Here is a 25,618-nt window from a genome sequence, read left to right on the forward strand (position 1 = left end):
TTAATCCCAGCAACTTTCAGTTTCTTTTCTGTTTTCAATCTTGTCACTCAAGAGATTCCAGATCAAACTGATCATTTTCAAATGAATGATCATTGGCTTTGAATCCAATCTTCTGCAGATGTGTCATTGATTGACAGACCAAGCAGCCAATCAGGACAATCACTTGGTGAAATGCAGCCAATCAGCCGATGGGGAGGTGGGACGTTTCCAAAGCACTCACCAGACAGAAACGGAATATTCTTAATGTTTATTACCTTTTACACATTGACATTGACAGAAAAAACAGCCCAGCCAGAGGAAGCTGGAGAAATTCACAGGGAGAATGGAGGTTTATTAAAACACTTGTGGAGATTTTCTCAATAACATGAGAATCCTGTCCCTTTAAACAGTGACTAAAGCTTCAATTGTAACTGCAGGGTGAGCAGGAAGGAGGTCTGGTTTACTGAAGCAGACACTTCACAGGGTCACATTATTATTGTACAGCTGACACTCTTCAGCATCTTCCAGAGGTTGTACTTGTTATCACGAGTCTGCACTGTCCCCATCAAACTCTCCCAGGACAGTAACACCACAGGGTTAAATACAAAGTAAAGCTCCCTCTACACTATACCAATAACGTGCTTTAACCCCTGACCCTCAGAAGTGTCTCAGACCCAGTCCCGAGGAGGAAGAGAGTTGTAATTCAATGCTGATAATGACCTTTGCCCTCCCAGCTCACCCCTGTTCTATTCCAAGTTGTGCCTCCTCTGTGGACTGTCTCTAACACTCTAGGCACATTCTGATCTACTGACGCTCTTGCTGAGGGGCGAGGAGAGGCTGACGTGTGTGAGGGCACAGGAGAAGCGGGCGTTGGACTCCCAGTCGGAGCCAGAGAGGGTCAGCAGGCTGCTGACGCTGTAGGTGTTGTCTGAAGCTCGCAGGTAGTTGCTGGTCTGAATCCCGTTGGAAATGGCTGCACCGTCCTTCTTCCACTTCACCTCCACCTCATCGGGATAGAAGTGATTGGCAAGGCACACCAGGGTGGCAGTGCCCTTGGTCTTGACCTCCTCCGGGGAGGGGGGCAGCAGGGTCAGCGTGGGTTGCGAATTCTCACGGGCTGAAAGAGAAGAGAAGGAATTTTAATCACTGCCATTTACAGGCTTTCAACTTCCCGAATATTGACTGGGATCAAATCAGTGTCAATGTTTCGATGTTGCAGAATTCTGAAAATCCATTCCGGGGGAAATTTTTTAACCAGCACGGAACAATCCCAACAAGCGAAGGGGCAGTTTTGGGCAGTTTTATAGAATGAATCTCGGCATGTGGAAGGTGTATCAGTGGGAGAGCATTTGGGTAATAGTGATCATAATACAGTTAGATTTAGAGTAGTTACGGAAAAGGGGAAAGATCGATCAAGAGTAAACGTTTTAAATTGGGAAAAGGCCAATTTCACGAAACTGGGATTTGCCAAAATGGAGAGGAAACAGCGACTTGAAGGTAAATCAGTGTCAGAGCAGTGGGAGGATATTCGAGCTGGAGATGGAGTTCAGAACAAATATGTTCACACAAAGCAATAGCGTGGGACATTGCAAAGAGGATAACTAAGGAATGAATAGGGCAGGTCAGAGAGCAACAAGGTAACTTGTGTGTGGAGGGAGAAGACACGGTGATGGTTCTTCATGAATAATTTACATCAGATATCACAAATGAGAGGGATAAAGCTAACATTGTAGTTCAGGAGGAGAGGGATTGTGAAATAATCAATGGGATAATGATAGTGTGGGAGGAGATATTAATGTGCTTATCATCTTTGAAAGTGGAGAAATTCCCAGGCCCGGGTGAAATGTATCCCAGGATGCGAAGGGAAGCACGGGAAGAAAAAGCAGAGACTCTGACCATTATTTCCCAATCCTCTCTGGCTACAGGTGTGGTGTGGGAGGACTGGAGGACGGATAATGCTGTTTAAAATTACAGGCTGATGGGATTCAAGGGAAAGTGGCACGTTCGATTTCAAATTAGTTCAGTGTCTGGGGGTAAAGGTTTGATTTGAAGCTGGTTAAATCATTTTGCATATATAAAGAAAGTTACAACAAATTCAGCACTGAAATGGTTAATAATGAGAGTATTTAAAGACACAGTGTCCCTTTAAGAGACTGTTAACCAGTCAGGAAGCTGGAACTATTGTTCAGTCTGTCTGGGGGAAACAGGTTGAGCATCAACAAACCTCAGATCACACACAGATCAGGAGAACTTTATCCCAGAACATTGCAGCAGACTTGGATCAACACACTTCACACAGGATTCTGATTGGCTGTCAGTGTAGAAGCTTCCAGATTTCATTTCAAACCTTACCCCCAGCACTTGGCTGAGGTCAAGGGTGAGGTTAGAATTAGTCTCAGTGTCCAGGGGTCAGACAGGGTCACTGCTCCGAATGACCCCATGAACTCTGGAGGATGTGAGTGTGTGAATAATGAGTGAGGGTTAGGATCAGGAATCTCCAACCTCAAAGACAGAATTACATTTCTATAGCACCTGTCACCACCTCAGAATGTCCCAAAGTGTTTTACAGCTCATTGTGCACAGCAAGATCCCAGGGAGCAGAGTGAGAATGAACAGATAAGCAGATTTGTAGTGATGTTGATTGAGGGATAAATATTGAACAGTACATCGGGGTGAACTCCCCTGCTCTTCTTCCAATGGTACCATGGAATCTTTCACACCCCCTGAGAGGACAGATATCAGTTTGTCTCACCTGAAAGACGGCACCTCTGACAGTGCAGCACTCGCTCAATACTGCACTGGATCTCAGCCTGGATGATGTGGGATTTGAGGTATCATTCTGTTTCTGTGGATTCTCTGCTGCTTTCAGTTGAATGAAGAGTGCAGGAGGACATGGCAGGAGCAACAGCAGACATACTGAAAAATGAGGAATGAGACCACTTGGGGAGGGTGGAGCTGTTCCCCAGCCAGAGAGAGTGTCTTCAGGAGAGAGATGGAGAGCAGATTGTGGGAGGCCTGTAGTCTAGAGGGGGGACATTTAACCAGTCGCTGACAGGTGCTGAGCCCTTTCCCCATGAGGATTTTGGAAGTGGATGCGGAAAGTGGGAGGTGAACTAGAGAAATGTCTTTGTTGCTGCTGAAACTCTTGCTATCTGCTCAGTCACATCTAATAAACACACAGACAAATCAGACAAACATCAGTCTGTTTCTGTGGATTCTCTGCTGCTTTCAGTTCAATGAAGAGTGCAGGAGGACATGGCAGGAGCAACAGCAGACATACTGAAAAATGAGGTGTTAACCTGGTGAAGCTACAACACAGGACTGTGTGTCAAACAGCAGAAGCAGCAAGTGATAGACAGAGCTAAACCATCCCACAAACAATGGATCAAATCAAAACTCTGCAGTCCTGCCACATCCAGCCGTGAATGGTGGTGGACAATTAAACAACTCACTGGAGGAGGAGCTCCACAAATATCCCCATCCTCAATGACGGAGGAACCCAGAACATCAGTGCAAAAGATAAGGCTGAAGCATTTGCAGCAATCTTCAGCCAGAAGTGCCACGTGGATGATCCATCTCGAACTCCTCTGGAGGTCCTGAAGACGTGTGCTCCAGAACTTCCAGCGTCCCTAGCCAAGCTGTTCCAGTACATCTACAACACTGGCATCAACCCAACATTGTGATAAATTACCCGGTTATGAGCTGTGCACAAAAAACAGGACAAATCCAATCCGCACGATAACCGCCCCATCAGTCTACTCTCGATCATCAGCAATGTGATCTGAACATATCCAGAGCGATTACCAAGCAGCACTTACTCAGCAATAATCTGCTCACTGACACTCAGTTAGTGTTCCGCCAGGGTCACTCAGCTCCTGACCTCATTACAGCCTTGGTTCAAACATGGACAAAAGAGCTGAACTCCAGAGGTGAGGTGAGAGTGACTGCCCTTGACATCAAGGCAGCATTTGAGCAAGTGTAGCATCAAGGAGCCCTCGCAAAACTGGAGCCAATGGAAATCAGGGTTAAACTCTCCGCTGGTTGGAGTTATACCCAGCACAAAGGAAGATGGTTGTTGTTTGGGGTTTAACTCTACAATCTATATTAATGAGCTGGATGAAGGGAATGAGAGGAATGTCACTAAACGTGCTGATGATAAAATGAAAAGTAGAAATACAAGTTGTGAGGAGGATACAGAGTCTGAAAAGGGATAGAGATAGGTTCAGTGAGTGGGAAAACATTGACAGATGGAGTATAATGTGGGAAAATGTGAGATTGTCCACTTTGGCAGGAGGATTGAACAGAATACTAGTTAACTGGAGAGATTCTATCGAGTGATCTGGATGTCTTTGCATCCAATAATAGCAAGGAATTAGGAAGGCAAATGGAATGTTGCTCTTCATTGCAATGAGGATGAGTATAAAAGTAGGGATGTTTTGCTGCAGCTGTACAGCACCTTGAGAACATCACACCTGGAATATTGTGGACACTTAGGGTCTCCATACTTAAGGAAGGATATAGTAGCATTGGAAAGAGTTCAGAGATGGTTCACGAGGCTGATTCCACTGAGTAATGGATTGTCTTATGAGGAAAGCTTGAGCAGGTTGGGCCAATACTCATTGGAGTAGAACTTATTCCACCACCTCAGCACCATCTTCACCAGGGCAATTAGGGATGGGTAATAAATGCTGGTCTGCATAGAATCACAGAAAATAGGAAGAGGAGGAGGCCATTCGGCCCTTTGAGCCTGTGCCACTATTCATCATGATCATGCCTTCCCCACCAAATCCTTTGATCCTATTCACCCCAAGAGTTAAATCTAACTCCTTCTTGAAAACGTACAATATTTTGGCCTCAACTGCTTTCTGTGGTAGTGAATTCCACAGGTTTACGCCTCTCTGGGTGAAGGAATTTCTCCTCACCTCAGTCCTAAAAGGTTTACCCCATATCCTCAGACTGTGACCCCCTCAAACTGGACGCTCCCAGCACTGGGAACATGCTTCCTGTATCTACCCTGTCTAGTCCTGTTGGAATTTTATTGATTTTTATGTGATCCCCCATCATTCTTCTGAACTGCAGTGGGGGCAGCACGGTGGCACAGTGGTTAGCACTGCTGCCTCACAGTGCCAGGGGGCTAGGTTCGATTCCCGGCTTGGGTCACTGTCTGTGTGGAGTTTGCACATTCTCCCCATGTCTGTGTGGGTTTCCTCCAGGTGCTCCGGTTTCCTCCCACAGTCCAAAAGGTGTGCAGGTTAGGTGAATTGGCCAAGCTAAAGTCTCTCTCAGTATACCCGAACAGGCGCCGGAATGTGGCCACATGGGGATTTTCACAGTGACTTCATTGCAGTGTGAATGTCAGCCTATTTGTGACTAATAAATAAACTTTATAAAATATATAATCTTAACCAACGCAATCTCTCCACCTACATCAATCCCACTGTCGCAGAAATCATTCCAGTAAACCTTTGCTGCACTCCCTCTGTCGTAAAAACATCCTTCCTCAGAAAAGGAGAGTAAAACTGTACACATTATTCCCAGTGTGGCCTCACCAAGGCCCTGTATAACTGCAGAAAGACAGAATTACGAGGGACAGAGATAGGGTAGATATGAGGAAACTTTTCCCCTTAATCACAGAGGCAGCAGATTTTGAGGGACTTGAGGGAAATCTTTTCACCCAAAGGGTGCTGGGAATCTGGATCTCACTGCCTGAAAGGGTGGTGGAGGTGGGAGCACTCACAACATTTAAGAAACATTTAGATGAGCGCTTGAAATTCCAAAGCATACAAGGCAACGGACCAAATGCTGGAAAATGGGATTGGAATAGATAGGTGCTTGGTGGCCGGCACAGACATGGACAATAGAATCCCTGAAGTGCAGGCGGAGGCCATTCGGCCCATCGAGTCTGCATCGACTCTTACCCCATAACCCCATGTATTTACCTCACTAATCCCCCTCACCTGTTAGAATTTTATAGGTCTCCATGAGTTGCCTCTGAACTCCAGTGAATATAAGTCTTAACCAACTCAATGTCTCCTCATACATCAGTCCCATTATAACAGGAATCAGTCTGGGATACCTTCTCTGCACTCCCTCTAGAGCAAAAATATCCTTCCTGAGATAGGGAGACCGAAACTGCGCACAATATTCCCAGTGCGGCCTCACCAAGGCCCTGTATAACTGCAGCAGGTCAGAATTATGAAGACATAAAGCAGATACGAAGAAACTTTTCCCCTTTTAGCAGCAGATTCAAAAACCAGGGAGCATAGATTTAATCTCAGAAGCAGAAGATTTTGAGGGATTGGAGGAAAAACTTTTTCACTCAGAGGCTGTTGGGAATCTGGAACTCACTGCCTGAAGTGGTGGGAGACACAGGAACCCTCATAACATTTAAGAAGTATTTAGATGAGCATTTGAAATTCCAAAGCATACAAGGCTACGGACCAAGTGCTGGAAAATGGGATTAGAATAGTTGGGTGCTTGAATGCCGGCAGAGACAGGATGGGCTGAAGGGCCTTTTTCTGTGATGTAAAACTCTTTGACACTCTGACTGAGCCAAGATGGCCGAGAATGTAAAGTGACCAGCTTCTGGAAAATTCCGATGTGGGTTGTATTTGACTGACTAGTCCCGAGAGAAGATGAAATGTCACACCTGAAAGGTGTCAGGGGCTTCTTCAAACAGGAAATAGAAATGCAGATCGAAAAAATGCCGAAGCCTCAACTTTGATCTCCTATTGTTACGGTGACAATGGAGACTGATTATCACATCTCAGCAGACATCCAAAACCCATCTCCTGTTGAGTTATACCTCAGAATGCGGAAATGGTCTGAGTTCAAAGTAAACTGACTCAGGGGTGAAAGAAATCTCAGAAATCTCAGAACCCTACAGCACAGAAGGAGGCCATTCGGCCCATCGGGTCTGCACCGACCACAATCCCACCCAGGCCCTACCCCCATATCCCTCGATATTTTACCCACAAATCCCTCTAACCTATGCATCCCAGGACACTAAGGGCAATTTTTTTTAGCATGGCCAATCAACCTAACCCGCACATCTTTGGACTTTGGGAGGAAACCGGAGCACCCGGAGGAAACCCACGCAGACACGAGGAGAATGTGCAAACTCAACACAGACAGTGACCCAAGCCGGGAATCGAACCCAGGTCCTTGGAGCTGTGAAGCAGCAGTGCTAACCACTGTGCTACCGTGCCACCCCATTTCAGGAAACAACAGGGAAACGGGTTAAAAATCCAACTGCACACCTGAGCTGTGTGTACTGGTGCTGTGTGACAGAATGTGAGTTGAGACATTTTTCCGGGTGCTCCATATTCCTCCCACAGTCCAAAGATCTGCAGGTTAGATGGATTGGCCATGCTAAAATGCCCCTAGTGTGTTCTTTAGGTGGGTTAGCAATGGTAAATGCGCAGGGTTACAGGGATAGGGTGGGGAGCCTGGGTAAGAAGCTCTTTCAGAGAGTTGGTACAGATTCGATGGACTGAATAGCCTCCTTCTGCACTGTAGAGATTCAATGGCTAATAAAGGAATACGTGGACTGTGTAAGGTTTCCACGGGTGAAGGGATCCATTTTAAATGAACCCTGTTGTGACCAATCGAGTGCGGGGTTCCAGCTGATTACTCCTCACCCAGGAGCAAAACAAAATGGGGATCCCATTCAGGAAGTTAACAAACGAGGGATCTTGTCTGAGGACTGGTCACAACATGTACACAGCAAGATCCCACACACAGCAATGCGAACAATCAGCATTTTCAGTGATGTTGGATCCAGGATAAATATCGGATTGAACTCGTCCCAGAGAGAAAGTAACTGAGAGTCTCCCCAAAAGCCTGGAACACTGAAGCCACTGGATTGTGGGCCCTGCTGTAGCTGTTTGTCATCAGAACTTTAGCAAGAGATAAGCAGGGAGTGGAGAGGGCAGAGTGAAAGCTGGGGGAGGTGGCACCTCGGTGTCTCACTGTGCTGGTGCTGTGATCAGTTATATCAGAGAGTGTGACAGGGAGTCCGACTTCACATCAAACTCTGCCTGTGTGTGTCACACTGAGACTGACAGGAGCCTAGAGAGTGATTTCACTCCATGCTGCAGGAATGTGAGCACAGTCTGCAAACGTCCAGATCTCCTCCACACGGTGGGTAAAAGCTGCTTACTTATATCTTGCTGCTTAAAGGGGGGAATGGAAGGAAAGAAATACAGCTGGGCTCCCTATTCCACACAATGTTCTTCAATCAACCATTTCATTGACTGCAGCTTCCTCACCAACACCTTCAACTATTCAGCATTTGTGTTTGAGAAAGTTTCAGCATTGAAAGGGTTAATAACGGAGGATTGGGCTTTACTTACTCAGTCTGAGTTTGGTTCCTTTACCGAACGTAAGGCACACTGACAGCTTCCAGTGCAGGAGCTGTACAAAAACCTCTGCTCTCTGCCTCACTCACTCACTCACTCATCTCTTCTCTCTCACTCTTTCTCTCTCACTCTTTCTCACTCTTTCTCTCTCACTCTTTCTCTCTCTCTGTTTCTCTCTCTCTGTTTCTCTCTCACTCTTTCTCACTCTTTCTCTCTCACTCTTTCTCTCTCACTCTTTCTCACTCTTTCTCTCTCTCTGTTTCTCTCTCTCTGTTTCTCTCTCTCTGTTTCTCTCAATGTCTCAGTGTTTTGTCGGGAGAGTTGAGAATTCTAATTTGAGATGATGAATCTTTCAGCTGCTCTTCATATGTGGACATGGAGAGTAAGAGGGAAACTCGAGGCCTTCAGCGAGCGGTGGACACCACAGGGACTGGAGTGTGTAGTGGACAGTGCAAATAATTTGTCCAGTTTCCTTTCTTGTCTTTATTATATATTATATAAAACTGTGGGATGTGTCAGTACAGGAGGTGGGACTGTGTGTCCATTATTATATATTATATAAAACTGTGGGATGTGTCAGTACAGGAGGTGGGACTGTGTGTCCATTATTATATATTATATAAAACTGTGCGATGTGTCAGTACAGGAGGTGGGACTGTGTGTCCATTATTATATATTATATAAAACTGTGGGATGTGTCAGTACAGGAGGTGGTGCTGTGTGTGGGGGGGTTTTTGTAAGGCTCTGTATCACTGTGTAGGGGTAGCTGCTATGTTGCAGACAGTAATAATCAGCGACATCCTCATTCTGTACATTGCTGATTGTCAGGGTGAATCTTGTCCCAGATTGACTCCCACTGAATCGGTCGGATATTCCTGTGAATCGAGTTGCTGCATTATAGATCAGCAGAGCCGGTTTCTGTCCTTCTCGCTGTTGGTACCAATTCACGTAATTGCTAACAGATTGACTGGCCGTACAGGTGATGGTGGCGGTCTGGCCCAGGCTCACTGACAGCACCGGGGGAGACTGGGTCATGATGATGTCTCCACTGATACCTGAGGGGTAATAGAGAAACAGAGTGAAGTAAGAACTGTCACAGAAAGACGCTGTACAATGAGATATTGTTGGAGACACTGACTGTTCCTCTCCTTTCAGTATTTTCCCTTCAATCACAAGTCAGGAGAATTGGATTGAAATGGAGAGCAGGAAAATATTAAAGGTGGAAGGAGAGAGATTTGTACCTGCGATGCAGAATGCCAGAGGCCAGAGCAGCTGGATGGCTGAAATCATGGTGTGTGGTCGTGTCCCTGTGCCTGGTTACTGATAAACTCTCCCTTCACTGGGCTCTGCTTTATAAAGCTGCAGCCTGTCAGAGTCTCACTGCCTGTTCCTCAGTTTGTAAATGGTCTGACCCAGAGAAACCACGTCAGCACCTTTCACTTCCTCTTCTTCTCTCTCCCTCCCTCAGTCTCTGTCTCTCTCACTCTCTCTGTATCTGTCCATCAGTCTCTGCCCCTCTCTGTCTGTCTCCCTGTCTTTCTCTCCTTGCCTTGCACCATTTCTGCTATCTCTCTTTCCCTACCGCTCTTTCCGTCTCTCTTCCTCTCTCACTTTCTTTCTCAGTTGTCCCTCTGTCTATTCATTTCCCCAGAAGAGACACCACCCTCCTGGTATCCACTCTGTCAGTCCCCTCACAATCTGATATGATTCAATAAGATCACCTCCCATCCTTCTAAACTCCAATGGGTCCAACCTGTCCAACTTTTCTTCACAAGATAACCCCTCACCCCAGGAATGTGTCGAGTGAATCTTCTCTGAACTGCTTCCAACACAATGATATCCTTTTCCAAATAAGGAGACCTAAACTGTACACAGTATTCCAGATGTGGTCTCACCGAGACCCTGTACAGCTGCAGTAAAACTTCCCTATTTTTATATTCCATTCTCCTTGTAAGAAACACCAACATTCCATTTCTCTTCCTAATCACTTGCTGTAGCTGCAGACTAACTTGTTGTGATTCATGTCCCAGGACAGCCAGATCCCTCTGTAGCACCGAGTTGTGCAATCTCTCTCCATTTCAATAGTTTACTGCTGTTCTATTCTTCCTGCCAAAGTGGACACCTTCACATTTACCCAGGATATACTCCAAATGTTTAGCCACTCACTTCCTCTGTCCCTATCCCTTTGCAGACTCTCTACCTCCTCTTGATAACTTACTTTCCCACCTATCTTAGTGTCATTGGGACATCAGCTCCATTCACTCCCTTCATCCAAGTCATTGATATGGATTGTGAATAGTTGTGGTCCCAGCACTGATTGTTCCAGAATTCCACTAATTACACCTTGCCAACCCCAAAACAATCATTTATCCCCTCTTTCTGGTTTCTGTTAGTTAGCTAACCAATCCTCTATCAATGCTAATATATTGCCCACACACCATGAGCTCGTATCTTGTGTGGTAACATTTGATGTGGTCATATATTAAATACCTTTTGGAATTCTGTGTACATCACATCTACAAGTTCCTCTTTATCCACTTTGTGACTTCCTCAAAGGTGGACAATCACACATTTAGCATAAAGAAACTGCTCCTCGGGTGGTACAGTGGTCAGCACTGCTGCCTCATAGCGCCGGGGACCCGGTTTCAATTCCCAGCTTGTGTCACTGTCTGTGTGGAGTTTACACCTTCTCCCTGTGTCTGCGTGGGATTCCTCTGGATGCTCCGGTTTCCTGTCACAGACGAAGGATGTACAGGTTAGGTGAATTCGCCATGCCAACTTCTCCCTCAGTGTACCTGAACAGTCGCTGGAGTTTGGTGACTCGGGAATTTTCACAGTAACTTCATTGCAGTGTGAACGTAAGCCTACTTGTGACTAATAAATAAACTTTGCTTTTACTTTACATCCACCATGGTGTCCATGTCCCACTGGTGCCTCCAATAGGGACCAGTAAACATGGGCCTCCATCCCACTGGAGCCTCCAGTAGGGACCAGTAAACATGGGCCTCCTTCCCACTGGAGCCTCCAATAGGGACCAGTAAACATGGGCCTCCTTCCCACTGGAGCCTCCAATAGGGACCAGTAAACATGGGCCTCCTTCCCACTGGAGCCTCCAGTAGGGACCAGTAAACATGGGCCTCCTTCCCACTGGAGCCTCCAGTAGGGATCATAGAGGTTTACAGCATGGAAACAGGCCCTGCGGCCCAACTTGTCCATGCCGCCCTTTTTGTTTTACAACCCCTAAACTAATCCCAATTGCTGTATTTGGCCCATATCCCTTTATACCCATCGTACCCATGTAACTATCTAAATGCTTTTTAAAAGATAAAATTGTACCCGCCTCTACTACTACCTCTGGCAGCTTGTTCCAGACACTCATCACCCTCTGTGTGAAAAAATTGCCCCTCTGGACACTTTTGTACCTCTCCCCTCTCACCTTAAATCTATGCCCTCTAGTTTTAGATTCCCCTACCTTTGGGAAAAGATTTTGACTATCTACCTTGTCTATGCCCCTCATTATTTTATAGACCTCTATAAGGTCACCCCTCAACCTCCTACACTCCAGAGAAAAAAGTCCCAGTCTATTCAGCTTCTCCTTATAACTCAATCCATCAAGTCCCGGTAGCATCCTCATAAATCTTCCCTGCACTCTTTCTAGTTTAATAATATCCTTTCTATAATAGGGTGACCAGAATTGCACACAGTATTCCAAGTGTGGCCTTACCAATGTCTTGTACAACTTCAACAAGACGTCCCAACTCCTGTATTCAATGTTCTGACCGATGAAACCAAGCATGCTGAATGCCTTCTTCACCACTCTGTCCACCTGTGACTCCACTTTCAAGGAGCTATGAACATGTACCCCTAGATCTCTTTGTTCTGTAACTCTCCCCAACACCCTACCATTAACTGAGTAAGTCCTGTCCTGGTTCAATCTACCAGAATGCTTCACCTCGCATTTGTCTAAATTAAACTCCATCTGCCATTCGTCAGCCCAATTGAACAAGATCCCGCTGCAATTGGAGATAACCTTCCTCACTGTCAGTAAACATGGGCCTCCTTCCCACTGGAGCCTCCAGTAGGGACCAGTAAACATGGGCCTCCTTCCCACTGGAGCCTCCAATAGGGACCAGTAAACATGGGCCTCCTTCCCACTGGAGCCTCCAGTAGCTGAGCTTCAAACTCCACATCCTCTCCATCACGTAAGCCTCTTATTTCCATCTCCACAACATTTTCCGTCTCTACACTACACCAGTCCCGTGAGCACAGTAACCTTAGCCCATTTGTCCCACCCCCTAACTCCAATATTCCAATATCCTCTTCTGGCTCCCTTCATCCATGCTCCATAAACTCCAACTTGTCCCAAATGCAGTGGGTCCGGACCCTGTCTCACACAAAGTGTCATTCCAACACTACCCCTGACCTCACTGACCTATGACCCCTGACCTCATTGCCCTTCAATTCTCTCCATGGACTCACTCCTCCCTACCTCTGCGTCCTGCTGCAGACTCACATTCCCTCCCTCGCCTTCCATCTGCTGACTCTGTTCTCCTGCCCATCGCTGCTTCCTTCATCCCACCACTGACAGCAGAGTCTTCAGACGCTCAGGCCTTGCTCTCTGACCTCCCACCCTTAATCCCTCCCCTCTCCAAGTCTCTCCCTCCATCAAACTCCACCCTTTCACCCAAGCCTTCGATCTCTCTTCGTAATGTGCCCCGTGCCCTCCCCCATTCCTCTTACTGCTGCTCTTTGAAACATCTTTGAATGTTTCATACATTAAGGTGCTATATAAATTCAGGTTTTATGTGGATTTTGGTTGGGGACATAATTGCACACGGTATTGAAGGCTTCTGCAGTCAAATATCCTGCTGACGGGATCCAGATTTCAACACACAGAATGAGACATTGCATAAAGTAGGAATTATTCAAAATGTATTCATTGACGGGGTGTGGGTGTCACTGGTTATACCAGCATTTATTGCCCATCCCTAATTGCCCTTGAGAAGGTGGTGATAAGCTGCCTTCTTGAACTCAGTCCATGAGGTGTACATACACCCACAGTGCTGTTAGGGAGGGAGTTCCAGGATTTTGACCCAGCGACAGTGAAGAAACGGTGATGTATTTCCAAGTCAGAATGGCGTGTGGCTTGGAGGGAAACCTCTTGGTGGTGTTGATCTGCTGCTTTTGTCTTTCCAGATGGCAGTGCTCATGTGTTTGGAAGGTGCTGCCTCTGGAACCTTGGTGAATTTATGCAGGGTACCTTATAGATGCTACACATTGCTGCCACTGTTTGACAGTGGTGGAGGGATTTAACGTTTGCGAATGTGATGCTAATCAAGCGGGGCTACTTTGTCCTGGATGGTGTTGAGCTTCTTGAGTGTTGCTGGGAGCTCTACTCATCCAGACAAGTGGAGAGTATTCCATCACACTCCGGACTTGTGCCTTGTAGATGGTGGACAGGCTTTGGAGAGTCAGGATGTGAGTTACTCACCGCAGGATTCCTATCCACTGACCTGCTCTTGTAGCCACAGTATTTATAGGCTGGTCCAGTTGAGTTTCTGGTCAATCATATCCAACAGGATTTTACAGTGGGGGATTCAGCAATGGTAATGACATTGAATGTCAAGGGGAGATGTTAAAATTCTCTCTTGTTGGAGATGGTGATTCCGTGGCACTTGTGTGGCACGAATGTTCCTGCTTCAATATCTGAGGAGTTGTGAATGGTGCTGAGCATTGTGCAATCGTCAGTGAACATCCCCACTTCTGAAGGTTATTAATGAAGCAGCTGAAGATGGTTGTGTCTCAGACACTACCCTGAGGAACTCCTGCAGTGATGTCCCAAGGCAATCTCAGATAGAAATCCTATAACCACAACCATCTTCTCATCATATTGGGTGGCGCAGCGCCAGGGACCCGGGTTTGATTCCTCTTGGGTCACCGTCTGTATGGAATCTGCATGTTCTCCCTGTGTCTGTGTGGGTTTCCTCCGGGAGCTCCGGTTTCCTCCAACAGTCCAAAGGACGTGCTGGTTTAGGTGCATGCTAAATTCTCCCTCGGTGTACCCGAACAGGCGCCGCCAAGTGTGGCAACTACAGGATTTTCACAGTAACTTCATTGCAGTGTTAATGTAAGCCTATTTGTGACACTAATACTGACACTTAAACTTTAAAATCCAATAACCACAACCATCTTCCTTTGTGCTGGGTGTGACTCCAGCCAGTGGAGAGTTTTCCCCTGATTCCCATTGGCTCCAGTTTTGCTGGGCTCCTTGATGCCACACTCGGTCAAATGCTGCCTTGGTGTCAAGGGCAGTCACTCTCACCTCACCTCTGGGGTTCAGCTCTTTTGTCCATGTTTGAACCAAGGCTGTAATGAGGTCAGGAGCTGAGTGACCCTGGCGGAACCCAAACTGAACATCAGTGAGCAGGTTGTTGCTAGTAAGTGCCGCTTGATAGAACTGTCGACAAATTAAATCACTTTACTGATGATTGAGAGTAGCCTGATGGGGCGGTAAGTGGCCAGAATAGATTTGTCCTGTTTTTTGGTATACAGGACATACCTGGGCAATTTTCCACATTGCCGGGTAGATGCCAGTGTTGTAGCTGTACTGGAACAGCTTGGCTCAGGGCGCGGCAAGTTCTGGAGCACACGTCTTCACGACTATTGCTGGAATATTGTCAGGATCCAGAGTTTTTGCAGTATCCATTTGTAAATGTATCAAAGAACAAGAACAAAGAACAAAGAACAGTACAGCACAGGAAACAGGCCCTTCGGCCCTCCAAGCCTGTGCTGCTCCTTGGTCCAACTAGACCAATCGTTTGTATCCCTCCATTCCCAGGCTGCTCATGTGACTATCCAGGTAAGTCTTAAACGATGTCAGCGTGCCTGCCTCCACCACCCTACTTGGCAGCGCATTCCAGGCCCCCACCACCCTCTGTGTAAAAAACATCCCTCTGATGTCTGAGTTATACTTCGCCCCTCTCAGCTTGAGCCCGTGACCCCTCGTGATCGTCACCTCCGACCTGGGAAAAAGCTTCCCACTGTTCACCCTATCTATACCCTTCATAATCTTGTATACCTCTATTAGATCTCCCCTCATTCTCCGTCTTTCCAAGGAGAACAACCCCAGTCTACCCAATCTCTCCTCATAGCTAAGACCCTCCATACCAGGCAACATCCTGGCAAACCTTCTCTGCACTCTCTCCAATGCCTCCACGTCCTTCTGGTAGTGCGGCGACCAGAACTGGACGCAGTACTCCAAATGTGGCCTAACCAGCGTTCTATACAGCTGCATCATCAGACTCCAGCTTTTATACTCTATACCCCGTCCTATAAAGGCAAGCATACCATATGCCTTCTTCACCACCTTCTCCACCTGTGTTGCCACCTTCAAGGATTTGTGGACTTGCACACCTAGGTCCCTCTGTGTTTCTATACTCCTGATGACTCTGCCATTTATTATATAACTCCTCCCTACATTATTTCTTCCAAAATGCATCACTTCGCATTTATCCGGATTAAACTCCATCTGCCACCTCTCCGCCCAATTTTCCAGCCTATCTATATCCTGCTGTATTGCCCGACAATGCTCTTCGCTATCCGCAATTCCAGCCATCTTCGTGTCATCCGCAAACTTGCTGATTACACCAGTTACACCTTCTTCCAAATCATTTATATATATCACAAATAGCAGAGGTCCCAGTACAGAGCCCTGCGGAACACCACTGGTCACAGACCTCCAGCCAGAAAAAGACCCTTCGACCACTACCCTCTGTCTCCTATGGCCAAGCCAGTTCTCCACCCATCTAGCCACTTCTCCTTGTATCCCATGCCTTATCTTTTGCACTGATGTGCTGGATTCCTCCATCACTGAGAATGGGGATATTTATGAAGCCTCCTCCTCCAGTGAGTTGTTTAATTAATGGTGTCCACCAACATTCACGGCAGAGCTTTGCCCTGATCCATTGGTTGTGGGATGGTTTAGTTCTATCACGTGCTGCTTCTACTGTTTGACACACAGTCCTGTGTTGAAGCTTCACCAGGTTAACACCTCATTTTACAATTTATCTGCTGTTGCTCCTGGCATGCCCTCCTGCACTCTTCATTGAATCAGGGTTGATTCCCTGGCTTGGTGGTAGGGAGGCCAGATGTCCGGCTTTAGGCCGGACAGTCCGGCTTTTGAGCACTCTGTCCTCCATCCGGCGCCACCTCGAGCCGGACGCTAATTTGTCCTCCTTTTTTGGGTCACAATGCCCGGGTACTGATTGATGACAGCACCGGGCCAATAGGAAGAGGAGTGGGACTGCCAATTGGATCGAATGAGGGAAGGTGGAGCTGTGCGTCGATTTAAGCCTGCGCAGTGCGAGTCATGGGGAGGCAGATCAGGGTTTATCTCTTGTATTGACAAACGGTAAGAGGAAAATGGCGGAGATCAGGGAGCGATAAATCTGGAGGATGATGAAGAAGGCTTTATAAGCATGTTGTACAAGTCCAAACCCCGAAAAAGAGTTTCCCGATGTCATATTTGCACCGAGCCAGGCCACAGCTCCAATGTTCAGCTCCGCATTAACGGCCGCCATCTTAATTGGATGCGATATGCAGCAGTGCGCATGCGCGGCTGCCATCTTTGTCCTCCTTTTTGGAAATTTGGAAATGGCCACCCTACTTGGTGGTAATGGTAGAGTGGGGGATATGCCGGGCCATGAGGTTACAGATTGTGGTTGAGTACAATTCTGCTGCTGCTGATGGCCCACAGTGCCTCATGGATGCCCAGTTTTGAGTTGCTAGATCTGTTTGAAATCTATCCCATTTAGCACGGTGGCAGTGCCACACAACACGATGGAGGGTACCCTCAATGTGAAGATGGGATTTTATCTCCACAAGGACTGTGCAGTGGTCACTCCTACCGATACTGTCATGGACAGATGCATCTGCGGCAGGCAGGTTGGTGAAGATGAGGTCAAGTATGTACAAGTATAGATACATAATTCCCTAAAAGTGGTGTCACAGGTAGATAGGGTCGTAAAGAGTGCTTTTGGTACATTGGCCTTTATAAATCAAAGTATTGAGTATGAGAGTTGGAATGTTATGGTGAGGTTGTATAAGACATTGGTGAGGCCGAATTTAGAGTATTGTGTGTAGTTTTGGTCACCTAATTACAGGAAGGATATTAATAAGGTTGAAAGAGTGCAGAGAAGGTTTACAAGGATGTTGCCGGGACTTGAGAAACTGAGTTACAGAGAAAGGTTGAATAGGTTCGGACTTTGTTCCCTGGAGCGTAGAAGAATGAGGGGAGATTTGATCGAGGTGTATAAAATTATGATGGGTATAGATAGAGTGAATGCAAGCAGGCTTTTTCCACTGAGGCTAGGGGAGAAAAAAACTCGAGGACATGGGTTAAGGGTGAAGGGGGAAAAGTTTAAAGGGAATATTAGGGGGGGGCGTCTTCACACAGAGAGTGGTGGGAGTGTGGAATGAGCTGCCACATGAAGTGGTGAATGCGGACTCACTTTTAACATTTAAGAAAAACATGAGAGGGGTGTGGAGGGATATGGTCCAGGTGCAGGTCAGTGGGACGAGGCAGAAAAATGGTTTGGCACAGCCAAGAAGGGCCAAAAGGCCTGTTTCTGTGCTGTAATGTTCTATGGCTCTATGTTTCTCCCTCTTGTTGGTTCCCTCCCCACCTGCCGCAGTCCCAGTCTAGCAGCTATGTCCTTTAGGACCCGGCCAGCTCGGTGTGTGGTGGTGCTACCGAGTAACTCTTGGTGATGGACATTGAAGTCCCCACCCAGAGTACATTCTGTGCCCGAGCCACCCTCAGTGCTTCATCCAAGTGCTGTTCAACATGGAGGAGAACTGATTCACCAGCTGAGGGTGGACGGTATGTGGTAACCAGGGGAGGTTTCCTTGTCCATGTTTGACATGTTACCGAGAGACTACATGGAGTCTGGAATGTTGTTGAGGATTCCCTGGATAACTCCCTCCTGACTGTATCCCACTGTGCCTTCTGTGCTGGGAGATTGGAGGTAGTGGACACGGTTCACCATTTTCTCCCGTCTCAGTAACAAACATCCAGCTGCTCTGAGCTCCTTCTTTCACTTCCTCTGTTGGTTACGTTTCAATCTTCCGATCTGACAGTCTTTGCAGTTATTTTTGACATTGGGGATTTGTGCTGTGGTCTGAATCTCTAACAATAACTGTCCAATCAGTGAAAAGAACAGCAGCTCAGAGCAGTCAGGACTGAGGAGCCAGGCTCACTGGGAAACACATTGGGAAGATCAAAGCCATTGGTCTTCAGCTCCCGATACAAACTCCATCCCTCCCCCTGAGCACTGTCTGCTGCTCAACCAGACTCTCTACAACATTGGCCTCATCTTTGACGCCGATCTGACCCTCCAAATCCTCCACATCACAAAGATTACTCTGCTCTCTCTTTCTTAGATCCAAAGTGGATGTTTTCACATTCTCCACATTGAACTCTATCTTCCATTGTCTTCAGACCCCATCACAAACTCTGTTCCCTCAACACTGATTCCATCCCTTCCCCATTGGAGTGTCTGACACTGAACCACACACTCCACAGCCATGGTGTCCTATTTGACCCTGAGATGAGTTTCCCACCACATCATCCACTCCATCACTAAGACCACCTAGTTCCACCTCAGTAACATCTCCCGAGTACCCCCTGCCTCACATCATCCTCTGCTGAAAATCTCATCTGTGTCTTTGTTACCTCTGAACGTTACTATTCCAATGCTGTCCTGTCCGACCTCACACCCACCACCTCCGTTATCATCAGCTCACCCAGAACTCTGCTGCCCGGATCTGAACTCACACCAAATCCCGTTCACCCGTCACCCCCTGTGTTCACTGACCTACACTGACCCCCGGTCCAGCCATGCCCCGATTTTAACATAAACATCCTGCCTCTCAAATCCCTCCCTATCTTGCACCCTCCCTATCTCTGTAACCTCCTCTAAGCTGCCTAACTTAGTGTGCTCAGTAATCTTGGATATGTGTCTCTCTATTGCTTCATCCAAGTCATTGACAAATATAGTGAAAAGCTGAGGCTTCAGCACAGACCCCTGGGGACATCACTATTCTTAGAACATAGAATCATAGAAATCATAGAAACCCTACAGTGCAGAAGGAGGCCATTCGGCCCATCGAGTCTGCACCGACCACTATCCCACCCAGGCCCTATCCCCACATATTTTACCTGCTAATCCCTCTAACCTACACATCCCAGGACTCTAAGGGGCAATTTTTTAACCTGGCCAATCAACCTAACCCGCACATCTTTGGACTGTGGGAGGAAACCGGAGCACCCGGAGGAAACCCACGCAGACACGAGGAGAATGTGCAAACTCCACACAGACAGTGACCCGAGCCGGGAATCGAACCCAGGACCCTGGAGCTGTGAAGCAGCAGTGCTAACCACTGTGCTACCGTGCCGCCCCACATAGAACAGTACAGCACAGAACAGGCCCTTCGGCCCACGATGTTGTGCCGAGCTTTGTCTGAAACCCAGATCAAGCTATTTCCTCCCTATCATCCCGAAGTACTCCATGTGCCTATCCAATAGCTTCTTAAATGTTCCTAAAGTTTCTGACTCCACTATCCCTGCAGGCAGTCCATTCCACACCCCAACCACTCTGAGTAAAAAACCTACCTCGGACATCCTTCCTATATCTCCCACCATGAACCCTATAGTTATGCCCCCTAGTTACCGTTCCATTCACCCGAGGAAATAGTCTTTGAACGTTCACTCTATCTATCCCCCTCATCATCTTATAAACCTCATCAAGGCTCCTCTCAACCTCCTCCGCTCCAAAGAGAAAAGCCCAAGTTCCCTCAACCTTTCCTCATAAGACCTACCCTCCAAACCAGGCAGCATCCTGGTAAATCTCCTTTGCACTCTTTCCAGTGTCTCCACAACCTTCTTGTAGTGAGGTGACCAGAACTGCACACAATATTCCAAATGTGGTCTCACCAAGGTCCTGTACAGTTGCATCATAACCCCACGGCTCTTAAACTCAAACCCCCTGTTAATGAACGCCAACACACTATAGGCCTTCTTCACGGCTCTATCCACTTGAGTGGCAACCTTCAGAGATCTATGGATATGAACCCCAAGATCTCTCTGTTCCTCCACATTCTTCAGAACCCTATCTTTGACCCTGTAATCCACATTTAAATTTGTCCTACCAAAATGAATCACCTCGCATTTGTCAGGGTTAAACTCCATTTGCCATTTTTCAGCCCAGCTCTGCATCTTATCTATATCTCTTTGCAGCCTACAACAGCCCTCCACCTCATCCACTACTCCACCAATCTTGGTGTCATCAGCTAATTTACTGATCCACCCTTCAGCCCCCTCCTCGAAGTCATTAATAAAAATCACAAAGAGCAGAGGGCCAAGCACTGATCCCTGTGGCACTCCGCTAGCAACCTGCCTCCAATCGGAAAATTTTCCATCCACCACCACCCTCTGTCTTCGATCAGACAGCCAGTTACCTATCCAATCGGCCAACTTTCCCTCTATCCCACACCTCCTCACTTTCATCATAAGCCGACCATGGGGGACCTTATCAAACGCCTTACTAAAATCCATGTATATGACATCAATTCCAGCATCGGGTGCCTGTGTGGAGTTTGCATGTTCTCCCCGTGTCTGAGTGGGTTTCCTCCGGGTGCTCTGGTTTCCTCCCACAGTCTAACGATGTGCAGGTTAGATTGATTGGCCATGCTAAATTGCTCCTTAGCGTCAGAGGGACTAACAGGGTAAATACATGGGGTCACGGGGACAGGGCCTGGGTGGGATTGTTGTTGGCGCAGGCTCGATGGGCTGAATGGCCTAGTTCTGCACTGTAGGGATTCTATGATTCTATGATTAGACAGGATGGAATTTGTAAAGTGATTCCAGGAGAGCTCTTTGCGTCAGTACGTCGACAATCCGACTCGGGATGAGCCAGTGCTCGATCTAATCCTCGGGAATGAAGCCGGGCAAGTTGTTGAAGTGTCAGTGGGGATGGGGAAGGTGGGCAGAGCAATGAAAGATGGAATTTAGTCCTGATACTTGTGAGGTGATGCATTTTGGGAGATTTAATAAGGGTAGGATATACACAATGAACAGTAGGTACCGAGGGAGTATTGAGGAAAAAAGGGACCTTGGTGCAAAGTCCATAGATCCCTGAAGGTGGCAGCACAGGGCGATAGTGTGGTGAAGAAGGCAATTGGAATGCTTGCCTTCATTAGTCCGGGGGCTTCGAACATGGCAGGAGGGAGGTCTTGGTACAACTTTATAAAACATTGGTTAGGCCACAGATGGAATATTGTGCGCAGTTCTGGTCACCACACTATCGGAAGGATGTGATTGCACTGGTGAGGGTGCAGAGGAGAATCACCGGGATGTTGCCTGGGATGGAAAGTCTCAGCTTTGAGGAGAGACTGGATAGGCTGGATTTGTTTTCCCTGGAGCAGAGGAGGCTGAGAGGGGATCTGATAGAGGTTTACAAAATTATGAGAGGTGTTGATAGGGTAGATCGTAAGAGACTTTTCCCCATGGCACAGGTGTCTAAGAGCAGAGGGCATAGGTTTAAGGTGAGAAGGAAGTGGTTTAGAGGAGATCTGAGAAAGAATTTTTCATGATGTGGAGATGCCGGCGTTGGACTGGGGTAAACACAGTAAGAGTTTTAACAACACCAGGTTAAAGCCATTTGCGACCAAATAAACCTGTTGGACTTTAACCAGGTGTTGTTAAAACTCTGAAAGAATTTTTCACCCGGAGGGTGGTGGAAATATGGAATGCGCTGCCTGAGAGGGTGGTGGAGGCAGGAACTCTCGCTACATTTAAGAAGCATCTGGACAAGCACTTCAATCACCAAGGCAGAGTAACTATGGACCAAGTGCTGGTAAATGGGATTAGTATAGATTGGTATTGGATGGTCAGCATAGACATGGTGGGCCGAAGGGCCTGTTTCTGTGCTGGGTAACTCTTTGATGCTATATGGAGTTGGAGCAGTTCTACCCCATAGAATGGCAGATGGGACGGAGAGGCCAAATTCATTTGCTTTGAGGACTTTGTCAGACGTTGAGAAAATGTACTCACAAATCGACAAAGAAAGCCGAGCAGTTATCTACACAGTGAGGAATTTCACCAATACGTCTATGGGCGGCATTTCACCATCGTGTCAGACCGTAAGCCATTGTTGGGGCTTTTCCGGGAGGATAAGCCAGTGCCACCTATTGCCTCTGCCAGGGGGCAGAGATGGGCATTGCTACTGGCAATAAACAGCTAAACCTTCCAGCAGAGGCCGGGAACAAGATCTCAAATGCGGATACATTGAGCCGCCTGCCGCTACCACAGACCATACCGTCACCGCCTGTTCCACAGGAGATAGTATTGGCTCTGCATTATTTGGACACTCTGTCTGTCTCAGCAGCCCACACTCAGACGTGGACAGATAGGGAGCCGGTGTTAGCAAAGAGCAAGAAAATGGTACTGACCGGGTGGCACTTGGACAAGGCAGAGCAAATGAAGCTGTATTTACATTGCAGGGACCAGATACCCTGCGAAGATGGGGTGCTATTGTGGGGGGTCTCTGTCAGCGTCCACCCCCTGGGCAATGGCCATTGCTCCAAGAGTCACCTGGCCAGAGCAGAATGAAAGTGTTGGCCAGAAGTTATGTCTGGTGGCCTGGCATTGACAGAGACATTGAACAAACGGTTGGGCAGTGTGAGAAAATTGTCCGACTCAGCAAGCGATACCTCCACCAGCTTTTACAGATGCACCATAGAAAGCATTCTTTCTGGTTGTATCACAGCTTGGTATGGCTCCTGCTCTGCCCAAGACCGCAAGGAACTACAAAAGGTCGTGAATGTAGCCCAATCCATCACGCAAACCAGCCTCCCATCCATTGATTCTGCCGACACTTCCTGCTGCCTCGGCAAAGCAGTCAGCATAATTAAGGACCCCACGTACCCTGGACATTCTCTCTTCCACCTTCTTCCGTCGGGAAAAAGATACAAAAGTCTGAGGTCACGTACCAACCGACTCAAGAACATCTTCTTCCCTGCTGCTGTCAGACTTATGAATGGACTTACCTTGCATTAAGTTGATCTTTCTCTACACCCTAGCTGTGACTAACACTACATTCTGCACTCTCTCGTTTCCTTCTCTATGAACGGTATGTTTTGTCTGTATAGCGCGCAAGAAACAATACTTTTCACTGTATGTTAATACATGTGGCAATAATAAATCAAATCAAATCAAATCATCAGCAGACATGCTCCCTTGGGATTGTCCGGGCTGTCCGTGGTCACGGCTTCGTGCAGATTTGGCTGGACATTTTTTGGGCAGATGTTCCTGATGTTAGTCGATGCCCATTCCAAGTGGCTGGACGATCAGCTCATGAGACCCATCACAGCTCCATTTACCATCGATAAACTGAGGCAGATCTTTGTGATCCATGGTCTTCCTGAAGCGTTGCTATCAGACAGCGGAGCAGCATTCACGCTGATGAATTTCAGACTTTGGTCAAGTTTAATGACATTTGTCCTGTCAGGTCAGCCCCCGACCATCCTGCCTCGAATGGGTTGGCGGAGCGAGCCATGCTGACGTTCACCGCTTCATGTGAAGCAGGTTCAAATGGCCGTTCCATTGCGATTGGGCAGTTATTTGCTGTCCTACAACACTACACCTCACGCCATCACTGGGGTCATGCCGAGGTCACACCTGCAGAGTTGTTAATGGGTCGGTGCCTATGTACCTGTTTAGATTTAGTGTCTCCAAATTTGTCGGGGGGTGGGGGTGGAGGCTCGGCAAGCCTCTCAGAAAGAATATTGTGACTCTCAGAAAGGGGACGGATTGTTTAATGATGGCGATCTCATGTTGAGAGGGAATTTGGGTGGCGGACCCACCTGGGCACCAGGGAGAGTTGTGGAGAAGACAGGACCAGTCTCATATTTGGGGGAGACACAGGGCCGAAGAGTTAAGGAGCATGTTGGCCACCTACGCAAGAGAGTAGAGCCAGTTCCAGGAGCTGAGCAAGTGGGCCCCGTATCCAGTTTGTGTGTACCAACCTCTGAACAAGACAGTTCCATGTCCATGGTGAGGCCAAGGCAGCCTCTGGCTTGGGTGGGTGAGTCAGAGGAAGGGGCTGTCCAGGGCCTAGCTCCAGAGGTGGTTAGCACGTCCACCCCATCAGTGGATCCCGTGTCGATGGCTGCTGAAGAGCCCCTGACAGAGTTGCAGCGTTCCGCAAGGTTCCGGAAATCTCTGGACCAGAGATTTCCCTGGTGTCCCTTCTGTAATATTGTTGTTTCTCTGCCTATGTGTTAACTGTTTTACTTTGTGTTTTATCATAGGGAGTCCAAGATGTTGTGGGGGAAGGAGTGTGTGAGCCTGGCCCCTTTAAGGGGCAATCCTTCACGGGCCACATGACCAAGCTGGAGCCAATGGAGTGTGAAGATGTGATATTGGGCCAATCGGGAGTGAGGGTGATCATTCCTGGGGCTGGAGGCTTCAGTTGGAGTCAGGATGTTGTTGGGAGTAGACCTGTATCGTTGTGCTGTTAAACCCTTCATTGTAAATAGTTCTCATCAATAAAGCCTTTAGTTAGTTATTTCCAAATCGAGTCTCCTCCAGTTATTACAATGAGCATCTGTACCACTTTGGATAGCAACAGTCTCTGATAACAGCAAATACACAGACTAACTATTAAACTGTAACAGTTTCACCAGCTGCTGTCACCCTCCCTACTTCCCTCCATTTATTCTGCATTCTCACCATCTCCCCTCGATTTCTCACTGAATCCTCCAGTTTCCTAGTCTTTCCTGTGGCCAGGTTCACCTGCCCCCTTCCCCTTGGGATTGTTCGATTGCTTTGTTCCATCAACTTTCTGGTTGTGGTCAGGGTTCTCTCCACCGCTCCCCGAGACATTCGGTCTGGGGCAGCGTCGATGTTTAACCTCCTGTCCCACCTTGGACTGAATACATAACCAGTGAGGGTCCGACCCACACGATGAGAGTTTGTCACCGTAAAGGAGTCAGGGATCTGTAGCAGAAAGTGTGATTAATGTCAGTCTCTAATCCTGCGGATAGGAATCTCATCCTGTCCATGGAAACCTTTCACTGAAAGGTTAAATCTCTGTTAACTGATCCTTGTACTGAATAAACTGTCAATTCTCTGTCACTGCTAATTTGTGTTGGATTGTTTTTAATCTTTCAATCAATTGTATTTTGTCATTTCTGTTGCTGTGGCGATAGCCTCTTGGTCA

At 47.5% G+C, this 25,618-nt stretch overlaps 1 long non-coding RNA gene and 1 gene segment (V, D, J or C); one reads left to right on the forward strand and one right to left on the reverse strand.

Moving 5' to 3' along the window:
* Positions 1–232: 232 nt before the first annotated feature.
* Positions 233–9,724, reverse strand: LOC144497133 (Ig kappa chain V region Mem5-like). The segment is given in 4 exon segments: positions 233–1,096; positions 8,334–8,365; positions 9,097–9,394; positions 9,581–9,724. Coding segments are annotated over 4 exon segments (708 nt in total).
* Positions 7,952–24,972, forward strand: LOC144497137 (uncharacterized). The gene is made up of 2 exons (XR_013498516.1): positions 7,952–8,121; positions 24,708–24,972. It is a non-coding gene; the product is annotated as an uncharacterized LOC144497137 (long non-coding RNA).
* The last annotated feature ends 646 nt before the right edge of the window (positions 24,973–25,618 follow it).

The sequence above is a fragment of the Mustelus asterias genome, chromosome 8 (assembly GCF_964213995.1).
Source record: "Mustelus asterias chromosome 8, sMusAst1.hap1.1, whole genome shotgun sequence".
Classification (NCBI taxonomy): Eukaryota; Metazoa; Chordata; class Chondrichthyes; order Carcharhiniformes; family Triakidae; genus Mustelus; species Mustelus asterias.